This window comes from Aricia agestis, chromosome 10, assembly GCF_905147365.1.
Source record: "Aricia agestis chromosome 10, ilAriAges1.1, whole genome shotgun sequence".
Taxonomy (NCBI): Eukaryota; Metazoa; Arthropoda; class Insecta; order Lepidoptera; family Lycaenidae; genus Aricia; species Aricia agestis.
In genome coordinates, this window is record NC_056415.1 from 15,072,668 (window position 1) to 15,095,558 (window position 22,891).

Genomic DNA, 22,891 nt, shown 5'->3' on the forward strand with positions numbered 1-22,891 from the left:
CGCGTACGAGAGGCAACTGTCGCTGGAAGTCAGCATCAGTATTATAATATTACTAGATGACGCCCGGAACTCCGTTCGTACAATTTTCCGTACAATTTTCCGCGACAAAAGTATCATTATGTCCTTCCCCGGGACTCAATCTACATACCAAAGTTCAGCAAAATCACTTCAGCGGTTTGGGCCTGAAGAGGTACAAACAGGCAGACAGACAGACACACTAATTGCATTTATATTATTATTGGTATGGATGTGCTTACTTAGACTAAGTAAATTGTTGTCACTTCTCATCATACCTCATGACGAGAAGAGACAACAAAAAATTTCATGTTAATAAAATAACTTTGTTTCGATTAGCTTCGTAATATTAATAATCAAGACATGAGTGGAAGAATAAGGTAAGTAACATGAAAAAACTTCCCTTTTTTTGCTTAAATAGAGGCTTTAGGGCCAGAAAAATTATTTGAAATATAAAAACTGTGGATTATATGTGTAGCCAGATATATTAGCTAGGTTATGATGTAGGTAAGTTACAAGTTTTATGAAAATAATAAGGGAAAAAATGAGTTATTGTCCGTATGTTACGAAATGTTACTTGCTCGATTCTTCCACTCACGTCTTCTTTTATTCGTATAGCAAATACAAAAAACTTTAGAGACGTAAATAATGTCGCAAACTACTGCTGCAAATAAACGGCATAGACGATTTTGTCACCCGTAGCTTGTACTTATATGTATTCTGTGCCCGTAGGCGCTATGGTTATAAGCATAGCTATAACGAATATAGATCGTTTGCAAAGCTATCCGTCACACAAAAAGCCCATACATAAAACATATCAGCCATTTAACAACCAACTCTCAAGGGATGTATCCCCTAACAGGTGGCCCTGCCCTTATCAATTACAACCATTTGAACTTCGAAGTCAAGTAACCGTTAATAAATGGATTGCGAGTAGATTTTTCTGTAAGCCGTATTTAATTCAACACGTGAATCGGGCTGCTTTTTACTTGGTTTATTTTAGAGCTATTTTTTTAGTGTGTGAAAATAAATGAAATATCGAATCGATCGATATAATAACCTAACCCAATCCGTATTAAAAAGATGTATAGTAAATCGAAAAGTCTTTGTATTTTGTAGACCTATAAAATCCCTTACCAAACCATCAATACTACGATTAAGCTGTCTTTTTGTGCCATACACACACACTCTTACGCACACATGCATGAAACTACGCTACTTTGCACCCGCTAAATTGCTTTTGATGCCTTTCATCACGAGTCTGATGACATGTGTCACTCACCATGGTGCAGGTGATCCGTCTTCGACGTCCGCACACAGAGCGGACACTGCGCCACCTGGTAGTCCTTGCCGAGGCAGGCGGCGCTGGACAGACACCGCCGGCGACGAGTCTGCAGGCAGTCGGAGTCACAGTGCGACCACTCCGACCATTGCGACCAGCGACCTAGAGAATGATCATGTTAATACTGGTATCGGTAATGGTGGTCGGTTTCATTGATGTAAGACTAAGAAAAGGATGCTGTCGTTAGGTGTTTTTAACGTGTGTGTAACACAAGAGCATTCTGATCACTTTTCAGTACTTATACTTCTTTTTACCGCAACCCAGTGGGATAGATGACACGAACGGAGTGACTTTCAGTCGATTCTACTAATCCGCCCTGAGGGCCTAGACAAGCGGCAAGCGATTATTATCGTAAACGCCAACGCCACAAAATGTATGGGATTTGACATAAGTATTCGCTAGCGAAGTGATGACTATATCAAATCGCATACATTTTGTTAGCGTTTACGATAATCGCTTGCCACTTGTCTACTAGGGCAGGACGCCGGATGTAAAGGGGCGTTGAAGGCAAACAAAATTAACTCTATCAGCACCTTGGACGCCGAAGAAATCTCGCCCGGGCGCTGGTAGTGTTAAAACCGGCTCCGACAATACACCATCATTACAGTTGTTTTGTAGTGTCGGTATAACAAAGCTTGTAAAAGGTATTCTCGTGAAATTCCAAACCAACAAAACGCGTTAACGTTGATCAAATCCTAAAAAATCATCTTTTGACAGATAGACGATTTCTTTTGACTGACGATTTGAGTTGACGAGTTGTTAAACACAAGAATCGAGAATTCTTGACTAATTTAAAGTGCCCGTGATTTAATAGTTTGCATGACTTTAAAGATCGAAGCCCACTTTGAACAAAACATGCTATTATGCTTTTGAATATAAAGCCAGTGGAATAAAAATTATGCACACTCCCTTGCTCATTGAAATACTCCAATTATTAGTATTTCATTGTTCTTGGCCACCCGTGTCCCGCGTCTCTCACACAGTATAAGTTTCATACAGTAGGGTAACTCGTCTGTGTTGGTAATCAAACCCGTTTAACACAGAGATAGGTATCGATATCATTCGCAACGTGACACTGCATATCAGTATTGATATACTTTCACGTTATCTGAATTTTATCAAATTACGAGTAGGTATAATTACAAAACCCAGTAAGGTCGGATATAATGCTACCAATTTATTTGGTACATCACATTTAAATCACACAGTAAATAAATAAAATCACAAATTAAAGAGGGTTCTAAGTTCGCACCATGTAACTACGGTTTGTTACGACAGAGTGGAAAAAAACCTAGTGGAAAAAAATATTAAAATACGAAGCTAACGGACGTTTCGTGCAAGTCGAATCTCCTATAGCGAAAAAAAAGTTTAATCAGTTCAATTTTCAATTTACTTATTTACACCTAACATTAGAATTAGATGTTACAAAATATGGACAAGTACGAGTATGTACTCGTAAAACTTGGTAAAATTCCTCTGTACATCGGAGCATAGAACGAAGTTCGTCTACTGTATATAATTATTATGATGTGTCCCGCGTTCACGTGGTGTGAATGCGTGTGACTCATTTCTCCCCCTCGTTTAATTCTATTGTTTTTGAGAACCATTTTTTCGATTTTGGAGTGCTTGTCACGATTTAAATGCTTTATTTTTAAATAAAAATTGTAGAACCGTTTTGTGTATGATCTTTGATTTAAATAGTCAATTCGTAGTTTTTAGTGATATAAAAATTCAAAAGTTAAAACCATTTTAGCACTGAATATGAACACTGCGTTATGGATTTTGATATTTAAATTTACCACTTACTGTAAACTTATAGAGCATTTATAGACTAATAGAAAGAGAATATTGATTAAAATATTATAATCGTAGTAGGATTATAAAGAAAGCATTATTCTATAAGAAACTTACCCATGATCACGTCAGATGACTCATCGGCCAGCTCATCCAAACTATCCACGTATACGTCTGAAAATAATGTCTTATTCAATTTATTACCAGCTATTTGACCGAGCTTTGCTCGGTATTCGATAAAACACGAATTAAATGACATTTTCTCAAAAATATTCCTAGCTACATCGATTTATCGCCCCCGAAACCCCCTATATACTAAATTTCATGAAAAAAAATCTCGTTTAAAGATATAAGATAAAATAAGATTGTGTGAAACTTTGAATTGAAACTGTAAAAACACAATAATTGCATTATACTATCAGGCTGCGTTTCAGCAACACAGCTCGGCTCAGCTCTGGTGGAAAGGCAGCCTAAAGGTGAGCAAACAGCGCCCCTGCTTATACTATTCTTTGTAACATTATTACAACTTCCTTACTTCTTCGATGCAGTATGTTCCTAGCAACCTTTTCCCATATCACTGCAATATGCTGTATCGCCTATAGTGGAGTCACTGAAGGTTTTCACCTCTGATTTCGTTGAACCTCCATCGATTTTTATGAAAATTGGTGAGTAGGTGGGGGATACCCTATGAAACAAAAGTGACATAGTGCCAAATTGCGCTTTTGCCCTGGGGGTGGATGCAAACCCTTCTCGGGGGTGAAATATTTTTATATAAAAAAAACACAAAAATCGATAAACAGACAAATTTTAAGCAAAATTTGTTTTATAAAGTTTTTGGAATAAATCAATACTTTCTGAGTAATTAAAGATCGAAGATTGTGATTTTTCGAGATACAACTACATGTTTTAAAATGCTTTTTCATAAATAACTCAAAAACTATACGTTTTTACGAAAAATGTGTTATAAACTAAATTAAAGTCAATAAAATAATAAATAAATGCCTAATTTTAATAACCTTCTAATTTTAATTTAAAGTGAAATATAGGTGATTATATGTATACTTTTTTTCAGCGCGTACTTTAATCTAAACACTCATACACAAATAACGGAAAATTGATGCATTTTATGACATGTACTTCCTGAACACTTTTTAAAGTACTTAAAATTACCTTTCTATTGAATACTAAAAAAAGTTAATAGCATTAAAGTTGAGCAAGTTATGATAAAAATAAGATGACACTTTGTTTTGGAAAAAATGAAAAATAAAACGTTCACCATTTCTACAATATCTCAAATTTATGGTTATCCCTTAAGACTTTTCTTTATTTTAGAATAAGTTATGACCTCAAAAAATTAACCTGCTTTAAAATGCTCACTTTTGAAAAATAAGATGATTTCATAAAATTTTAATTTTTCAAATTTTCGTAAATTTACTATATAAACTTTACTATATAAACTTTTAAAATATTGGATATTCGTAAAAAACATAAAAACAAAATTTGAGTTCATTTCCTAAAAAAGCTTTTGGTTTCCTTTTTATTTTTGTAGGATGAAAAATAGCCAAGATAGAGACGTATAAAGCCTAACTTTTACTGCGATAACTACGTAATCAGCACTTATTAATCCTTTTTATTTAAAAAATAAAGGGCTTTAAAAAGTGTTTCTTAGCATGACCTCAAAGCTCTTAAAATTACCTTTAAAACGTTTTTTAAATGAACCTGATAACTAAAAAATTAAGGGAGCTATGGTAATAAAACAAATAAATAATTTTTTGAAAAAAAATTGAAGCAGAGAATTGGTATTCTTAAGTTGTAGGAAAACGTGTCAATAGGTACTAAACTAAATACATGTCATGTATGGGTACGTGTATGTGTCTTTTCATGGCGGAAAAAGTGAAAGAAATGGTAAACATTTACTGGAAAAAGTGGTGAGGCTTTCGAGGATGACGCGGTCTATTGAATATTTTAGTATATTTTCTAAATTATAACAATTATAATTACTCCACACCGGTTTTGGTGATAGGCAGGAATAATTTTAGAGTGTTCAAGTGTGTGCGCAGTACACTAGAGCCTTCTTACTTCCTTTACTCTCAAAATCCCCACTAGGTTAGTGAGATTCGATAGAAAGAGGATAACCTGCTATTAATTTCAGATCAGTGGGAAAACAATAGACAATCATAAATAAAAAAATCGTCCAAGTGCAAGTTAGACTCACGCACGAAGGGTTCCGTACCACAATAGAGCAAAAAATAGGCTGAAAATTGTGTTTTTTTGTATGGGAGCCCCCCTTAATTATTTAATTAATTTAAATTTTATTATTAATTATTAAAGTTCAAATACAACTGAGTATGTCGTGAATATTTCAAGTGCCTATGTGTTGCCGTTATTGATATCGAGCAAAAGTTGCAAAAAAATAACGTTGGTTGTATAGGAGCCCCTTTAAATATTTAATTTAGTTTGTTTTTGGTATTTGTTGTTATAGCGGCAACAGATATACATAATCTGTGAAAATTTCAGAAGTCTGGCTATAGCGGTTCTTGAGTTACAGCCTGGAGACAAACACAGACAGATGGACAAACATACATCGATGTCTTAGTAATAGGGTCCCGTTCTTACCCTTTAGATAACGGCTCAGCTGCGAGCTGTGATGAACTAGAATAAAAATGTGTTTATTTTTTAACCGACTTAAAATTCGACGCGTATGTATGTAATATTTCCAGAACTGCCTAGTTTTTGTATAATAATATGTTAGTCTATTTCAGTGTCTGAACAAATGTGCAAAATTTCAAATATATTTATGTTTTTATGTTTGTGTTCGCATATCTCCGGAACTACAAGTCCAATTTTAGTAATTATTTTTTTGTTGTACTGGGTATTATTCAACTTAGGGAACACTACAAGTTTTACCAAAATCGGTTCAGTAGTTTTTGAGATAACGCAATTTTAATTCTCAACTTCGTACAATTTTGAAGTCGGTTTTACGAGGGCTGCTATTTATGTATCCGGAACTGGCCACTTACAAGAACAATATTTAAAAAGTAATTACAACATTTGAAAATAGAACTCTTTGGTTGAAGAATACATTTTGTTTCATGTGACTGTCAATTATTTTTCCATTGTGGCGTCATTTTGAAAATTGCGTGTCTTCATTTGCCATGGATTTAACGCGTGAACATTTTCGTGCAATGATTTACTACGATTTTCGGCGTGGGCTAAATCAACAACAGTGCTTTATTCAACTCACCGCAACTTTTGGAGATGAAGCACCATCAAAAACCACTGTTTATCACTGGTACAGTGAGTTTAATCGTGGGCGGTCTATGCTCACGGATGAAAATAAAGAAGGTCGCCCAAAAACAGCTGTTGTCCCACAAAATATAGATGCTGTGCGGGAACTAATAATGCGTGATCGTCATGTTACATATCGCGAGATAGAGGCGTCCTTAGGCATAAGTATGACGAGCATACATAAGATATTACACGAACATTTGGCTGTAAAAAAAATATGTTCGCGTTGGATTCCGCACAACTTGACAATCGATCAAAAACGGGCTCGTGTCGATTGGTGCAAAAAAATGATAAAAAAATACAACCGTGGTACGTCAAAAGCCGTTTATAATATCTACACAGGTGATGAATCTTGGATCTATGCATATGACCCCGAAACTAAACAACAGTCAACGGTGTGGGTGTTCCAAGATGAGCCGAAACCAACAAAAGTTACTCGTGCAAAAAGTACTTTGAAGCAAATGGTCGTTTGTTTTTTTGGAATTAATGGACATGTGGCTACAGTGCCATTAGAGAATCGTAAAACGGTTAATTCTGAATGGTATACGACCATTTGTTTACCAGAAGTCTTTAAAGAAATAAGAAAGGACAACCGACAACGCAGAATCATATTACATCACGACAATGCTAGCTGTCACACCTCAGCTGAAACAACTCAGTTTTTGGAGGGTCAAAAGATCGAATTGACTGGTCATCCGCCGTACAGCCCTGATTTGGCACCTAACGATTTCTTTTTATTTCCATACGCGAAGAACAAATTACGTGGTCAACGTTTTTCGAGCCGCGAAGAGGCTGTTGATGCGTTCAAAATGCACGTTTTGGAGATACTTCAATCAGAATGGAAAAAGTGCTATGAAAATTGGTTCCAGCGTATGCAAAAGTGTGTCGATCATCGCGGCGAATATTTTGAAAAGCAATAAAACCATATTAAATGATATATGTTTGTTTCTTTTTTTAATTCCGGATACATAAATAGCAGCCCTCGTATCTTTTTAAAATACTATTTAATTATAAGATAAATTAACGTTTCATCCGAACTTTTTTATCAGGTTTAACTAGCTGATAAAAAAGTTAGAACTATTATTAAGACAAGCCGTAGTTTTTAAGGATAAAAGATTTCGTAATAATTATAATTTTAATACATACTTAGTAAATAAGATTTTGCTTCGCTCGTGTACAATAATTTAATAGGCTTAAGCTTTTTAACCAATAGTTTTACAGTGATTTTGCATCAAGAGAGTAGTTTGTAAGTGTTGAAATTTCATCGTCAACCAAAAATTGTATCATAAATATGAAACAAACCCTGTATGTAATATTTAGAAACTCAGAAATACAAAAAAAAATTTCATAGTTTTTCCCCTTATATGAAAAACTAACTGGCTGTTAAAAGGGTTTAAAATTTCTTAGAATCATAAATCAGGCATAAAAATATTGAAAAAAACGTTTATTTTATCTAATTAAACACAATTACTAAAGCCAGAATGGTTAGATCTGCATTTTTCCTCCTTTTTTTTTTTTTTTTTTTTTTTTTTTTTATGAGATAAGGGGGCAAACGAGCAAACGGGTCACCTGATGGAAAGCAACTTCCGTCGCCCATGGACACTCGCAGCATCAGAAGAGCTGCAGGTGCGTTGCCGGCCTTTTAAGAGGGAATAGGGAAGGGTAGGGATGGGAAGGGAAGGGAATAGGGGATTGGGCCTCCAGTAAACTCACTCACTCGGCGAAACACAGCGCGAGCGCTGTTTCACGCCGGTTTTCTGTGAGAACGTGGTATTTCTCCGGTCGAGCCGGCCCATTCGTGCCGAAGCATGGCTCTCCCACACATGAAAAAGGGGTGAATTTCACCCCTAAAATGCAAAAAGCGCAATACGAGCGTATGTCACTTTTGAAGTAGACGGTAAAACATACTCAATTCCAAAATTTCATCCAAATCGATGGAGGTTCAACGAAATCGGAGGTTGTGCCTGATTTTTGCCTTCATTAACTGTACTACTATAATTGTAGAATTTGGACCCCATGGCGGATTACCGTTAAATGGTAGGACCCCATACTATTGGGGTATGTCATATGTGTGGTGGACTACCACTAACCTAGATCACATTCTAGACAGTCCTGCGTCTTCTGCACATTGGGCCCCACACAGGACTGACCACCATTGAGAGGGCGCGGCGCCGTGCAGGAGCGTATTCTGCGGCGCCCCCTCTCCTGCGAGTGAGCCTGGCCGGGGCAGAAGCAGTCGCCCCATGCCGACCAGGCTGTCCAGCCACCATTTACTAGGCAATTAAAATAAAATATGACACGACATAAAGTATTACAAAAATCTACTTTAATAATTGAATGTCACACGTCGCTAAATAACGAAAGTATCGTGGCGATGCGTCACATTGATGTTGACGTGTTGCTGTAATAACTAATAACATAAAAATTATGAGTTTCATATATAAAGTATAAATATTAGACATAAAGCAAAGAGTTTAAATAGAATTATTTGATATGAAGACGCGTAGCAGAGGCGTAGCAAGTGCTACGAAACCGCTACGAAGTTACGTACTTAGTAACAGCTACGAAGAACGTGCTACTTTTTTTCTAAGCTTCGTAATTTCGATTATAATTTCAAGTAAAACTGTATTAATTTTGTCAGTGATCTTCGTTTTTATTGTAGAAGCAATGGCACAGAGTATTTAAGAAAAAAATTTGTGGTTTCAAAATTCACTAGCAACATTTCATTTAGTGGTAAATCCACTTACCGAAGACTGTAAGCAGCGCGGGCTCGGACATGCGTTTGCCGGCGAGGTTCTCCGCCACACACGTGTAGTTCGCCATGTCCTGCGAATATCAATTGGTCTGTACTTGTTCCTTATTGCTACTAAACCTGGTCTTCTAGCCAATTTGCAAATTACTTTAAAAGCAGAAAAACTGTAGGAGGCAATGTAAAAAGGTATTGCTAAGTGGCACATATACAAGATGTTAGTGTAAACACCGTTATCCAATGATATTCTATTTACACAGATATGTTACGTCCATACTATTTTCCGGCTTAAATCTCTTCCGAACAATTTTCAAATTCCAAATTGCAAACATTGACAAATTTGACAGATAAGTGAAACAAAAGATACGAAAAACCATTTACATTAAAGAGACAGTTCTATTTTTAAACGTCGAATTGTATCGCTGTCTCTTTCTTCGCCTGAGCTATGACGAAAATTCGATTTTTTCCAGATTGTTCGAAAAAATAATTGAAAATGTAAATAATCGAGGTATTTATTGCAATCAAGACATGTGGTAAGAGAATCCATATGTTTTGTTTACTTTGAGTCATAATTGGTACATTTTTGAAACACGCACGACGACATTTTCAATTCATTTACGTAAGACAAGACGTGGCACGTTCGTGACTGCGCTCGATGCAGACTAAACAACAGACGGCCCAATTGGGCCGTATTTGAATCTTCACAACGCGCGCGGTAGTAACATATCTGCTTTGAGTTTTTCATCATTGCCGTTATCCTTGAAACCATCAAATGAGCCCGTCAAAATGAACAACTTTTTCTATGAGAACAATGCTGGGAACTCAAAAAATCCGTATTCATGTCCATACAAATTGCCGATCCGGGCATCCGTATGGGTATGAAGACGTCATTTTTTTTGAGTTCCCAGCATTGTTCTCATAGACAAAGTTGTTCATTTTGACGGGCTCATTTGATGGTTTCAAGGATAACGGTGTTTACACTAACACACTGTTTAAGCGATGTTTATGTTAATGCCATTCATTTTTGATTTCAAGCTTCACACTTCAAATTGTCTAAGGCTCTTGACCTAAGTCCAGGTTGCTCATATAAGAATGTATTGTCAGTGTTGGCAATACCTGTGTAGGTACGAAGTTAATATAAATGTAGATGTTGAATATAAAGGGAATGACATGAATTTTAGGAAGACTTTGTACGATAAGCAACAATTTAACGCTAGGATATGTTATGATTTACGTAATTCAGTACTTAGTTTATTGTTTTTAGAATACTAAATTATTGTAACTTAACTATTTTAGACTAAATTAGATGGTAGTTTTAATATTTAAATCTGGCCACACTGACAACGTGCAATCCCAAGGCTACGTTCGCTTCACTTGGAGTGGGGGTTGACGGGTAAAAATTGTGTATAAATACCCCAAGAGCGCAGTATGATGCGAATTTTGACGGAAGAACAATTGTAAGAGGAATCTCTGCCCGAAAGTGTACCACTGTATAATATTGTAGAATAAATGTATTTGAAAGTCATCATGCAGTTTCTTATCATCTCAGAAGAGGGAGAAAAATCCAGGTACGCTCACTTTATATTCACTTATTATTAAATTTCTTAACTGGGATTAAATATCTTTATTTCTCATAAGTGTAACGATGCTCCCAGATAAGAAATCTGAAAAGTAATAGTAGTAAAAGAGTTATCTAATGATAGCATACAATGATTTGAAATATTCACATACAATTAATATGAAAAGAATGTAGGGTACTTTTAAAATATTTTTCAAAAGTATGTTAACAGCTGAAAGTATCATGAAGGTGCAATCGCCATACAAATATATATTATTAGCTGTGTTCTGAAAGTCGATGTAGATGTTGCGTACATTGAGGTAAATCGTTTTAAAGTGCAGCATCTTCGTATAACAAACTTCTTTAACAATAGTAATTAGTACGCGGTGAGTATAATTGGTATGTCCTATCTATTTTTCTTTTGTGTAGTTGATGTTTCTTTGTAAAGTGTGTTTATTTAAATTGAGCCGACAGTTATTATGAAATGATTTTTACTGTAATGAAATAATTTTGTTTTCGATAATTTTAGATTATCAAATGTGAAATTTTTATATGAAAAATTAATTTGTGCATTCGAGAGTTATATCTTATAATGAAGATGAGATGTTTTAATTTACTTGAGTATTAGAGTATCTGAGATTTTTACAAGTAATATAAAATTATTTAATTCAGTCATTATTACTTTGCAACAAGAGGTATTTGAAAAATACGTTGCGGAGTAGAAAGAACTCGATACACGTAACAATCACGCACCACACACATAATACCTTCCACTTGGTCGAGGCTACTCTTCGACAGTGAATTTAACATAACACATTTCACTTGGTCGAGGCAACTCTTCGACAGTGAATTTAACATAACATTTTGACATCATTACACATTTCACTTGGTCGAGGCAACTCTTCGACAGTGAATTTAACATAACATTTTGACATCATTACACATTTCACTTGGTCGAGGCAACTCTTCGACAGTGAGTTAAGATTACATTTTAACATGCATCATTACACATTTCACTTGGTCGAGGCAACTCTTCGACAGTGAATTTAACATTACATTTTAACATCACTATAAATTTCACTTGGTCGAGGCAACTCTTCGACAGTGAGTTAAGATTACATTTTAACATGCATCATTCATTATACATGTCACTTGGTCGAGGCTACTCTTCGACAGTGCACACCACATGTAGTTCACATTTGGACTGCTTATAGCTGCAATTATACACAATTCGCATTACACTACTCCAATATAACTTTTATTTTTATGAATAGCAAAGAGCCTACATAATATGGAAGTTGATAAAATATCCTTTTTATTACAAGATTTCAAAACGCCAAAAAGAATATTCATAACTAGTATTTTTTTAGTGATGTGCAAGATTTTAGCTAATATATATTATCTATGATGTATTATGTAAATATTTGGTATAGAATTACTTAACTAATTGTTTGTTCAATAAAAGAAATAAAATAATTAATAATGACCTGAATGGTTGGACATGATCAAGTATTTTGCTTGGAAAGATAACCAAACAAGTAATATAGATAAATCGAACAACGATATCAAAATACTAATGCGTCCTAAGGCACACTGCTCTCAGATGAGTGAGCTCACTCTTTTCGAGAGTGATAAATTTTCGCGCTAACGATTGTATGGAATGCCTTTTCTAACATTCTAATTCTATGAAATCGAAATGGTTTATGCTAATATGATAGTATGAGATCTGTTTATTGCAGTTTATCCTTTTTATTGTCAATTTCAAGGGGTCGATTCAATAACTAGATCATTTTTGTTTTCATGAATGCTGTGGAGTGAACCATTGATTAAAGTTGCTATGGAGTGCAATATTGATTAAAGTTGCTATGGAGTGGACCACTGATCAAAGTTGCTGTGGAGTGAACCACTGATCAAAGTCGCTGTGGAGTGAACCACTGATCAAAGTCGCTGTGGAGTGAACCACTGATCAAAGTTAATAGAATGAACGTTTCAGAAAACCCAAAGGTATGTGCACTGAAAATTTTAAACCCAATTTCAACAGTATCATTTTCTTATTAAGAACTGTGGAGTGAACCACTGATTAAAGTAATAAAGTTTCTATTAAAAGTTTTGTTTTAAATGAAATTTGGAATAAATGAAATTTGGAATAAATGAAATTTGGAAAAAATGAAATTTGCAATAAATGAAATTTGGATGAAATGAAATTTGGATTAAATAAAATTTGGATTAAATAAAATTTGGATGAAATGAAATTTGGATAAAATGAAATTTGAATTAAACGAAATTTGAATTAAACGAAATTTGAATGAAACGAAATTTGAATGAAACGAAATTTGAATTAAACGAAATATGAATTAAACGAAATTTGAATTAAATGAAATTAGAATTAAATGAAATTTGAATTAAATGAAATTTGAATTAAATGAAATTTGAATTAAATGAAATTTGAATTAAATGAAATTTGAATTAAATGAAATTTGAATTAAATGAAATTTGAATTAAATGAAATTTGAATTAAATGAAATTTGAATTAAATGAAATTTGAATTAAATGAAATTTGAATTAAATGAAATTTGAATTAAATGAAATTTGAATTAAATGAAATTTGAATTAAATGAAATTTGAATTAAATGAAATTTGAATTAAATGAAATTTGAATTAAATGAAATTTGAATTAAATGAAATTTGAATTAAATGAAATTTGAATTAAATGAAATTTGAATTAAATGAAATTTGAATTAAATGAAATTTGAATTAAATTTGAATTAAATGAAATTTGAATTAAATGAAATTTGAATTAAATGAAATTTGAATTAAATGAAATTTGAATTAAATGAAATTTGAATTAAATGAAATTTGAATTAAATGAAATTTGAATTAAATGAAATTTGAATTAAATGAAATTTGAATTAAATGAAATTTGAATTAAATGAAATTTGAATTAAATGAAATTTGAATTAAATGAAATTTGAAATAAATGAAATTTGAAATAAATGAAATTTGAATTAAATGAAATTTGAATTAAATGAAATTTGAATTAAATGAAATTTGAATTAAATGAAATTTGAATTAAATGAAATTTGAATTAAATGAAATTTGAATTAAATGAAATTTGAATTAAATGAAATTTGAATTAAATGAAATTTGAATTAAATGAAATTTGAATTAAATGAAATTTGAATTAAATGAAATTTGAATTAAATGAAATTTGAATTAAATGAAATTTGAATTAAATGAAATTTGAATTAAATGAAATTTGAATTAAATGAAATTTGAATTAAATGAAATTTGAATTAAATGAAATTTGAATTAAATGAAATTTAGATTGTATGAAATTTAGATTGTATGAAATTTGAATAAAATGAAATTTGAATTAAAATAATATAAATTTGGAATGAATGAAATTTGGATTTAGATGGGTTAAACAAAATTTAGTGAATTAGATTAAATGAAATTTATTGAATTATTAATGAAATTTATTGAATTATTAATGAAATTTATGAATTATTAAATGAAATTTATTGAATTATTAATGAAATTTATTGAATTATTAATGAAATTTATTGAATTATTAATGAAATTTATTGAATTATTAAATGAAATTTATTGAATTATTAATGAAATTTAGTGAATTATTAATGAAATTTATTGAATTATTAAATGAAATTTATTGAATTATTAAATGAAATTTATTGAATTATAAAATGAAATTTATTGAATTATAAAATGAAATTTATTGAATTATTAAATGAAATTTATTGAATTATTAAATGAAATTTATTGAATTAATGAAATTTATTGAATTATTAATGAAATTTATTGAATTATTAAATGAAATTTATTGAATTATTAAATGAAATTTATTGAATTATTAAATGAAATTTATTGAATTATTAAATGAAATTTATTGAATTATTAATGAAATTTATTGAATTATTAAATGAAATTTATTGAATTGTTAAATGAAATTTATTGAATTGTTAAATGGAATTTATTGAATTGTTAAATGGAATTTATTGAATTGTTAAATGGAATTTATTGAATTGTTAAATGGAATTTATTGAATTCTTAAATGGAATTTATTGAATTGTTAAATGGAATTTATTGAATTTGATTAAGTGAAATTTAGTGAATTTGATTAAGTGAAATTTAGTGAATTCAATTAAGTGAAATTGAGTGAAATGGATTGAATTGAGATTTTAGACTGGAGTTGACTGAAATGGAAAAAAGTGTCTTTACATTCTGCCTTTCTAGAGGCCTACAAACTTTCGAAGCGGTGATAGTTTTTGAAATTCGACACGTGTTTCTTAACATTCTTGGCTACTGGACCATGTTAAGGTTCTTAAATTCGTTTTAAATAGATGTCAAGTCTTTACTGGGGCTTAAATAATTTGAATTTATTTCCTGAAAGAATGGTTCGTGCATTTGCTCCTACTAAAAATTAGTATTCAGAATGTTTTTGTTAGAAATTAAGAAACGCTGCAGTGAATATCCAATATTATTAATCCTGAAAGTTCAACATTCACCATGTCAATATTCGTGTCGCATCGTCACTCCTTGACTAGACTAGATAATAATGCATCTAGGTACATAGGTATAAATAAAAATTACTATGTTAAAGCACTTACTATGTTAAACATACAAAGCAATGGGCGTGACAGTTTTTCCATGTATCACAAAATATAAAGATTGTAGAATATAGGTGTTAGGTACTATTATTGGGCTCGCTTCGCTCGCCCCGATTATAATTGCCAAAGTTATGTCAACTGCAAATAACACTTCTTTGTGATTGATAGCGTTAGGAGTGAGTGAATCTAATATATTATTATTAATTATTATGTGAAACTTTCTCGTGTCGGTGTTTGCTCGCAAGCTCCTCCAGAGCGCCTCAACCGATTTTAATGAAATTTTGTATGTACATTCGTTGGACCTGAGAGTTTTAATCTGCTTTTTAAATATTGATACTAGAAATAATTTATACGGCAAAACGTTCGCCGGGTCAGCTAGTAGAAGTAAAAGCTGAAAGAGACTAAGAAACTTCTTTGAGGTAAGCTAAACTTATTAAGCTATAACGATTAAGAATTATAATGTAACTCTACTGGAACATTTTTGTGTTTTAGATATTTATTATTTTTACATAATATTGTAATTTGTAGACAATTGGATGAACAATTTTTAAGCGAACTTTTTGCTTTACCTCGTAAACGGTAGTGTCATTGAAAGCAATCAGTTTTGCGATCTACAAAATCAAACGTTTTTTTTGTCATATCCAGAAAAATGGCTACCACAAGATTCCTATCATCGATAGATCAAAGCACTGTAATGTTGTATTTCTGTTCTTATAAAACAAACTGTTCGCTTCTATTCGGTGGTATATAAAAATCGTATTTCTAGTCAATAATTTTAAGATACCTATTTAAAAAAAAATAAAAAAACTTCAAATTGTTACGATTACGAATAATACGGTAACAAAGAGATGAGACAATTCTATCTACTGTTACTGATGTAAACAATTACTAAGTGAAGATTCGATCCGTTTAATTATATTTCCTTAAATCTACTTCGGACTATAAGTACATATTGAGAAGTTTAAAGGGGTTGGCTTATATTTCTGGTCCACACTTTTAGTATTTTACTTTTAAAATTGTCAAATTCTACTGCATTAGTATTTTACTTTTAAAATTGTCAAATTCTACTGCATTTATCTTTGATTAAATATAGATTTTTTATAACAGTCTGTCGTATAGTATTTTGGTTATTATTCGTTGAAATAGAATTAGCAAAGCTGCTATCGAAGTAGAATTTAATATGATTTGTCAATGGGATGTTTTTCTTTTAATTCGTCAAGTTAAAGTTCCACGTGGTCGCTAGATTGAGTATTTGGTAGACAACAATCGATGATCCCAAATGTAAAACTAGACGCATTTATATTTTAAATTTTTAATGAATATGTAGAAAATAGTTAAGGTCAACTTGGGGAAGACCGGCAATCAGCATACTTTATTTGAATTGTATTAAACGTTCATTCGACACTCGGACGCTTTTCAAAATTTGGTTATGGCAAAATTTTGCCTACACATCAGGACGATATCTATTTTTAACCGACTTCCTTCATGTTAAATGGTTAATATTCTACTAATGTTACAAAATAAAAACGATAGCGATAGGTATCACAATTCTAAAAGTAAAAAATACTTTTAAGTTTAAGGTCAAAACTCCTTTACTTAATTATTATTATTATTGTTGGTATTGTAGTTTTCTATTCTCCTTTGTAAGAGTTTGTTCCAAAGTTGCGGGCTTGTGGCCAAACAACTATTATTATTATTATTTCTGACAAGTTACTTATTTAAACTACTTAGTATTACTAAACTGGCCTAAAGTATTTAAGGGTCATGTGAGATTTAGATTAAAGACGAAGCAAAAACATAGAAATGACTCAACATTATAGTTTTATGCCTGATCTGGAGCTCGTGGAATCTAGATTTAAAATGTTTAGAAATATAACCAAGTTAATCCCGAATTATTCGAGAACCGATAGAAAATTAGGCATGTATCACACTATCTCTGGTTTAGATGATTAGAAGAAAGTCATTTAAAATGATAATTAAATTACTCATTAATAATTCCGGTAATTTCTTGGTATTATTTAAAAATGTATCAATGCAGTCTGTGTTTTTATGATTATTAATAGTTAAGTTATATTTTTGCAGTGAATCTTAGTATTTGCCCTTGAACCTTTGCCTTTTGATTACCATAAGTTTATGTTGAACAAGATTTTATTTTAGAAAGAAGCATAGTTTATAAAATGCTGTACTATAAATGCTGTAATATAAATTGTTTCGAAAAATGTGATAAAGGCATTACATAAATAAGTAGGCTCTTTACTGCAGAAAAGCTTAACATGAAGATGTCATGGTTTAAACAAATTTGTTAATTTTGGGTAGTCTTGTAAGTTAATAAAGTGTATAAAATATATTCCCATCTCCACATAAAATAAATTTTAAATTACTTGATATTTCAAAATGTAATTCAGTATATACTTTCCTGGGAATATGATGATTACTATTTGAAGTTCTATATAGATAATTTATTATACAGTTAGTTTTTTTCTGGGAATATCAGATGATCACAGATCTATACAGATGCAAATGATAAATAAAATTAGAATCGGCTGAAGTGAAGTTCCATACTAGTAGCTTTAAAAGTAAAATTGGAAGACCAATAATTGTTAAAACTTCCAGAGGTTTATATCACCAGCGATATTTGATAAAGTACCTAAGATAGGTAATTTTATTTTGTTTTGTTTCTTGTGTGAGATGTTATTAAGTATTTAAGCTTATTTTTAATATTGCCGTTTGTTTCTATTAAGTTTTTTGTGATATATAATTTTATTTTCTTGACACTCGAGTTATGTAATTTCTATTAAATGAATCGCAAAGATAATTATTCTAATGCGCTTTTGTGTAGTTCACAAATTCAGCATAAGTAACTAAAATTTTAGATAGTTGTACTTCTATAATACTGTAATTACATTTGTGTTTTTATTGTTTCAACAATGTTGGTTGATATAATTGCAAAGCAATTATTGTACAAAAATCTTATAAGTTATATTAGTTTAATTAATGTTTGTATATTGTAATATTAATTATTATATTATATTTTATCATTCTACACGGTTTGTAACAAAACAAATAATTGTTTTTCTAAATGTAAAATTTAATTTGATATAAATAACAATAGGTTAGTTTATAGTGAAAATGTATAGATAACTAAAAATATGTTATATGTATTGCACCATTGATGATTGTTTTAAGAGTGCATCGGGACGCTGCACGTTGTCGGATGGCCGAATGTTATGATTTACGTAATTCAGTACTTAGTTTATTGTTTTTAGAATACTAAATTATTGTAACTTAACTATTTTAGACTAAATTAGATGGTAGTTTTAATATTTAAATCTGGCCACACTGACAACGTGCAATCCCAAGGCTACGTTCGCTTCACTTGGAGTGGGGGTTGACGGGTAAAAATTGTGTATAAATACCCCAAGAACGCAGTATGATGCGAATTTTGACGGAAGAACAATTGTAAGAGGAATCTCTGCCCGAAAGTGTACCACTGTATAATATTGTAGAATAAATGTATTTGAAAGTCATCATGCAGTTTCTTATCAGATACGTCTAACCAGAATGAGAAAAACAAAAATCATTCTAGTTTAGTTGGGTAAAAAAACTAGGAATCGTCGCTTTCTTCGCGTCTTGTGTATCTGTTTTACTCTTGCAGGGCCTTACTTACCAACAGCGACGCCTGTTTGATGACAAGGCTGCCCTCTTTCGACACTTGGACATTGTCGTCCTGGACCACTGGGGCACCATTCTTCAGCCAGTAGAGCTGGGCGAAGGGGGCCGCGGCGGGGGCCTCGCAACGGAAGGTCACCGGCGTGTATTGTTTTGCCAGTTGTGACTGCGGCGCCAGGGTGAAGTGCTTCTTTATGTCTGGGTTGGAAATAGATTAAATGATGTGACTAGCTAGCATATTGCTATAGTAGTTACCTGGGCCTAGAGACAAGTGTCAAGCGATTATCGTAAACGCCAACAAATTGTATGGGATTTGACATTAGTATTCGCTAGCGAAGCGATGACTTATGTCAAATCGCATACATTTTGTTGGCGTTTACGATAGTCGCTTGCCACTTGTCTAGTAGGGCTGAGGTAGTTACAAAGTTACTGTTTTCGTCTAATACGTCGTAGAAATATTTATGTACCTACTAGACGAATCCCGCAACTCCATTGCGGCAAAATTCGTTTATCGCGCGGAAACCGTACATCTTTTCGGATGAAAAATAAGGACTACAAGTATGAGCATAGTAAAAGGAGGGGAAGTAAGTTATCTTCATACAAAGGCACCGCGCGCGGCTTGTATGTGTGCGCCATAGTATCAATGCGTCGCCACGTACGGCACACAACAAAATCTCGGCGGTACCCACGAAGCTAAACTGGCCGACATTTTGTTGTGTGCCGTACGTGGCGACGCATTGATACTATGGCGCACACATACAAGCCGCGCGCGGTGCCCTTGTATGAAGATAACTTACTTCCTCTCCTTTTATGGTATGAGCATTCATACTAAATTTCAGGACTATCGGATTAGCGGTTTGGGCGTGAAGAGCTAACAGACAGACAGACACATTTTCGCATTTAATATTGGTATGGATAACTTTACTACTTAGGGCTTATAAAACAACTGTAGATACAGACAACATATTGAATAACAAAAAATACCTATTACCTTATTTACCTTAACCAAAAGATACTTTGTACAAGCTGACTAATGATAAGTGGTTAAGTTATCTTTCTCGGAGTTTGTGTAAAGTCATCTTTTTGTCTGCATAAATATCCTAGCGATGAAAAAATCGAAACCTACGGATATGCCACAGAGGAAATAAAAAGAGATACGCTGTGGGAATTAAACCTACGACTTCAAAGTCAAAGCTTTTAATATATATTAGGATAAAATTGTTCGGCGTGCATCCGTTGTCCGATTGCCATAACACAAGTTTTACTTAGCATGGGATTAGACGACGTGATGTACCTAGCTTTTATACTATTGTATATTATTGTATGATTAATAAAGAATTTGAATTTAAAGAAAGAATTTGAAAGCTCTAAACCACTAGACCACTATTATAGCCGGACTAAAAAAACATTTAATGACTACCTAAATTAAGTGCGGCCGTGTGTAAGCATTAGCATTATAGCCGTCCTGATTTGAGCTTAACATCAAAATATATTGGAACCAGAAAAGTAGCGTGCCTTGGTGCCCCGTGTAAAAATGTATTTGGGGGCCCTCAGAAAGCGTATATTACGCACCTTGTAGGCAATCGAGAGTCCCGTATAATTGATACGGCAGATACGGCGGTAACTACGCCCCTGATTGGAACAGAGCCTGTAGCCAAGACTTTTTCTTTATCCCTTTATTATAGAATCGCCAATCAAAATGTATGGAATTGACATGAGCGTTCGTTAATAAGACGTTGACGTTCCTCTCGTCTAGTGTCAATTCCGTACATTTTGATCGGCGTTTCTATAAAGAAGCGATAAAGAAAAATTTTCGGCTATAGGCTACATTGGAACAGAAAATATATTTTGTACTCACAAGCGATCTCAATAGTCGCCGGCTGGCTGCGAATCTGTCCGCGGCTGGTCCAGGCGAAGCAGGTGCACTGGAACTTGTCTTCCCCGAAGTACTCCTCCACGTGTTCCCTGGTCACCGCGTGCTCGCCCTCGATAATCCGGACCCCCGTCTGCGGGTCCACGAACTCGAAATTCAACGCTTGGGTCTTGATGCCGTTGCATTTGAAGTATACCTACAATATTTGTTTGCATTCTTACAGGGGCGGTCCTAGGAGGTGGCGAAGACGGCAACGACAGGGGCCTCGCTTTTGCAGGGGCCTCGCAAGGTGTTTTTTTTTTTTGGAAGACAAATCGCAAAGACCTGCCGCCCAGGGGCTAGCAAAGACCTTCCGCCCGGGACCTCGCAATGGCCGCCACTGCATTCTTAATATCAAAGATGTTTTCGTATTGTGTTCAGCGGTCGGCAACACGCGGCCCGCAAACGTCTAACTTGCGGCCCGTGAATGTGTTATGAGTAAGTTATATGACGTATAAAAAACAGTGTTTTCTAATATTGTCAGCTGTAGTAATTGCCTCTTATGAACATAGCTGGTTGTGTCATTTTATAACAAACACTAAACTTATTTCCCTTAATTATAATGTGTAAACGTATACTGAGCTTCTAGGGTTAATACGTGAGTATGAGACCTGCGGCCCGCCTTTAGATTGTTTTGCCACCTTGTGGCCCTTGCCTGCCAAAAGGTTGCCGACCGCTGGTGTAATTAATTTTAGAGTCCACTGTCTGTGTCTGTCATGTTTTTAATGTCATAGACAAAACAATGTTACTGGTAATAACTTAGTGGGATTTCGGCAAAGTTTGAACTTTGAATCATTATTGACACAAAACTTATTACAATTGAAGGAAAATAGAAGTGTAATTGAGCAATATCTCCCCAATAATAAAGTAACTCTTGATTAGATATTGATCATGACTTTGCGCAAGCAAAAGAATCTTCGAAAATAGCACATTGATAAAAAATACTCTATGACTTGCCCGTCGTTATCTCTATGTCTTTGCACTAATTAAATTTAAATTAGCCTACGAATTGCAAAGCTTATATTTCGTATCGAATAAGCTACAAAACAACCAGACTGATTTCATTTAATTAGACACATTTATTTAAAAGCAAATCACAGGCAAACGTTCTATAATTTTGTCCACACTGTGCCTTTTTCTGTTCGTCAAAGGCATGCATTATAGCGCAGTCAACAGCGAACGTGAGGCATGCCCGTGACGCATCTGACCGTATCCAAAACTTCAAAAAATAAAGTTTAAAAAACTAAAACCCGACTACTAAAACACGCTCTAAAAAGTATGAAACAACTAACAAGAAAACAGTTTATAGGGATATGGAAATGTTTAAAGGATAGCCGTGGTCGTATGTATGCCCCTTTATTATCTATACTAATATTATAAAGCGGAAGAGTTTGTTAGTTTGTTTGTTTGTTTGAACGCGCTAATCTCAGGAACTACTGGTCCGATTTGAAAAATTCTTTCAGTGTTTGATAGCCCATTTATCGAGGAAGGCTATAGGCTATATTTTATCACGCTGATACTAATAGGAGCGAAGAAATGGAGGAAAGTGTGGAAAAAACGGGGGGAAATTATTTGCAAGAGCTTATTTGAACGCGCTCATCTCAGGAACTACTGGTCCGATTTGAAAAATTATTTCAGTGTTAGATAGCCCATTGATCGAGCAAGGCTGCTATATTTTATCACGCTAAAACTAATACGAGCGAAGAGATAGAGGAAAATGTGGAAAAAACGGGGAAAATTATATGAAAGGGCTTATTTGAACGCGCTAATCTCAGGAACTACTGGTCCGATTTCAAAAATTCCTCCAATGTTAGATAGCCCATTTATCGAGGAAGGCTATATTATAGGTTATATTTTATCACGCTTAGACTAATAAAAACTAAGAAATAGAGGAAAATGTGGAAAAATCGTGGGAAATTATATGAAAGTGCTTATT

At 33.3% G+C, this 22,891-nt stretch overlaps 1 protein-coding gene and 1 long non-coding RNA gene across 2 annotated transcripts in view; one reads left to right on the forward strand and one right to left on the reverse strand.

Annotated features, from left to right (window-relative positions):
- LOC121731137 (netrin receptor UNC5C-like) overlaps nucleotides 1–22,891 on the reverse strand; it is a 33,940-nt gene that overhangs the window by 8,240 nt on the left and 2,809 nt on the right. Inside the window, exons 3-8 of the mRNA XM_042120490.1 lie at nucleotides 20,902–21,112; nucleotides 19,042–19,241; nucleotides 9,187–9,265; nucleotides 8,530–8,712; nucleotides 3,269–3,325; nucleotides 1,298–1,459 (exon numbers count right to left, since the gene is read on the reverse strand). Coding sequence (XP_041976424.1) covers nucleotides 1,298–1,459; nucleotides 3,269–3,325; nucleotides 8,530–8,712; nucleotides 9,187–9,265; nucleotides 19,042–19,241; nucleotides 20,902–21,112 — 892 coding nt within the window. The remainder of the gene's footprint in view (nucleotides 1–1,297; nucleotides 1,460–3,268; nucleotides 3,326–8,529; nucleotides 8,713–9,186; nucleotides 9,266–19,041; nucleotides 19,242–20,901; nucleotides 21,113–22,891) is intronic.
- Nucleotides 3,971–21,642, forward strand: LOC121731138. The gene is made up of 3 exons (XR_006036198.1): nucleotides 3,971–3,981; nucleotides 20,056–20,062; nucleotides 21,565–21,642. It is a non-coding gene; the product is annotated as an uncharacterized LOC121731138 (long non-coding RNA).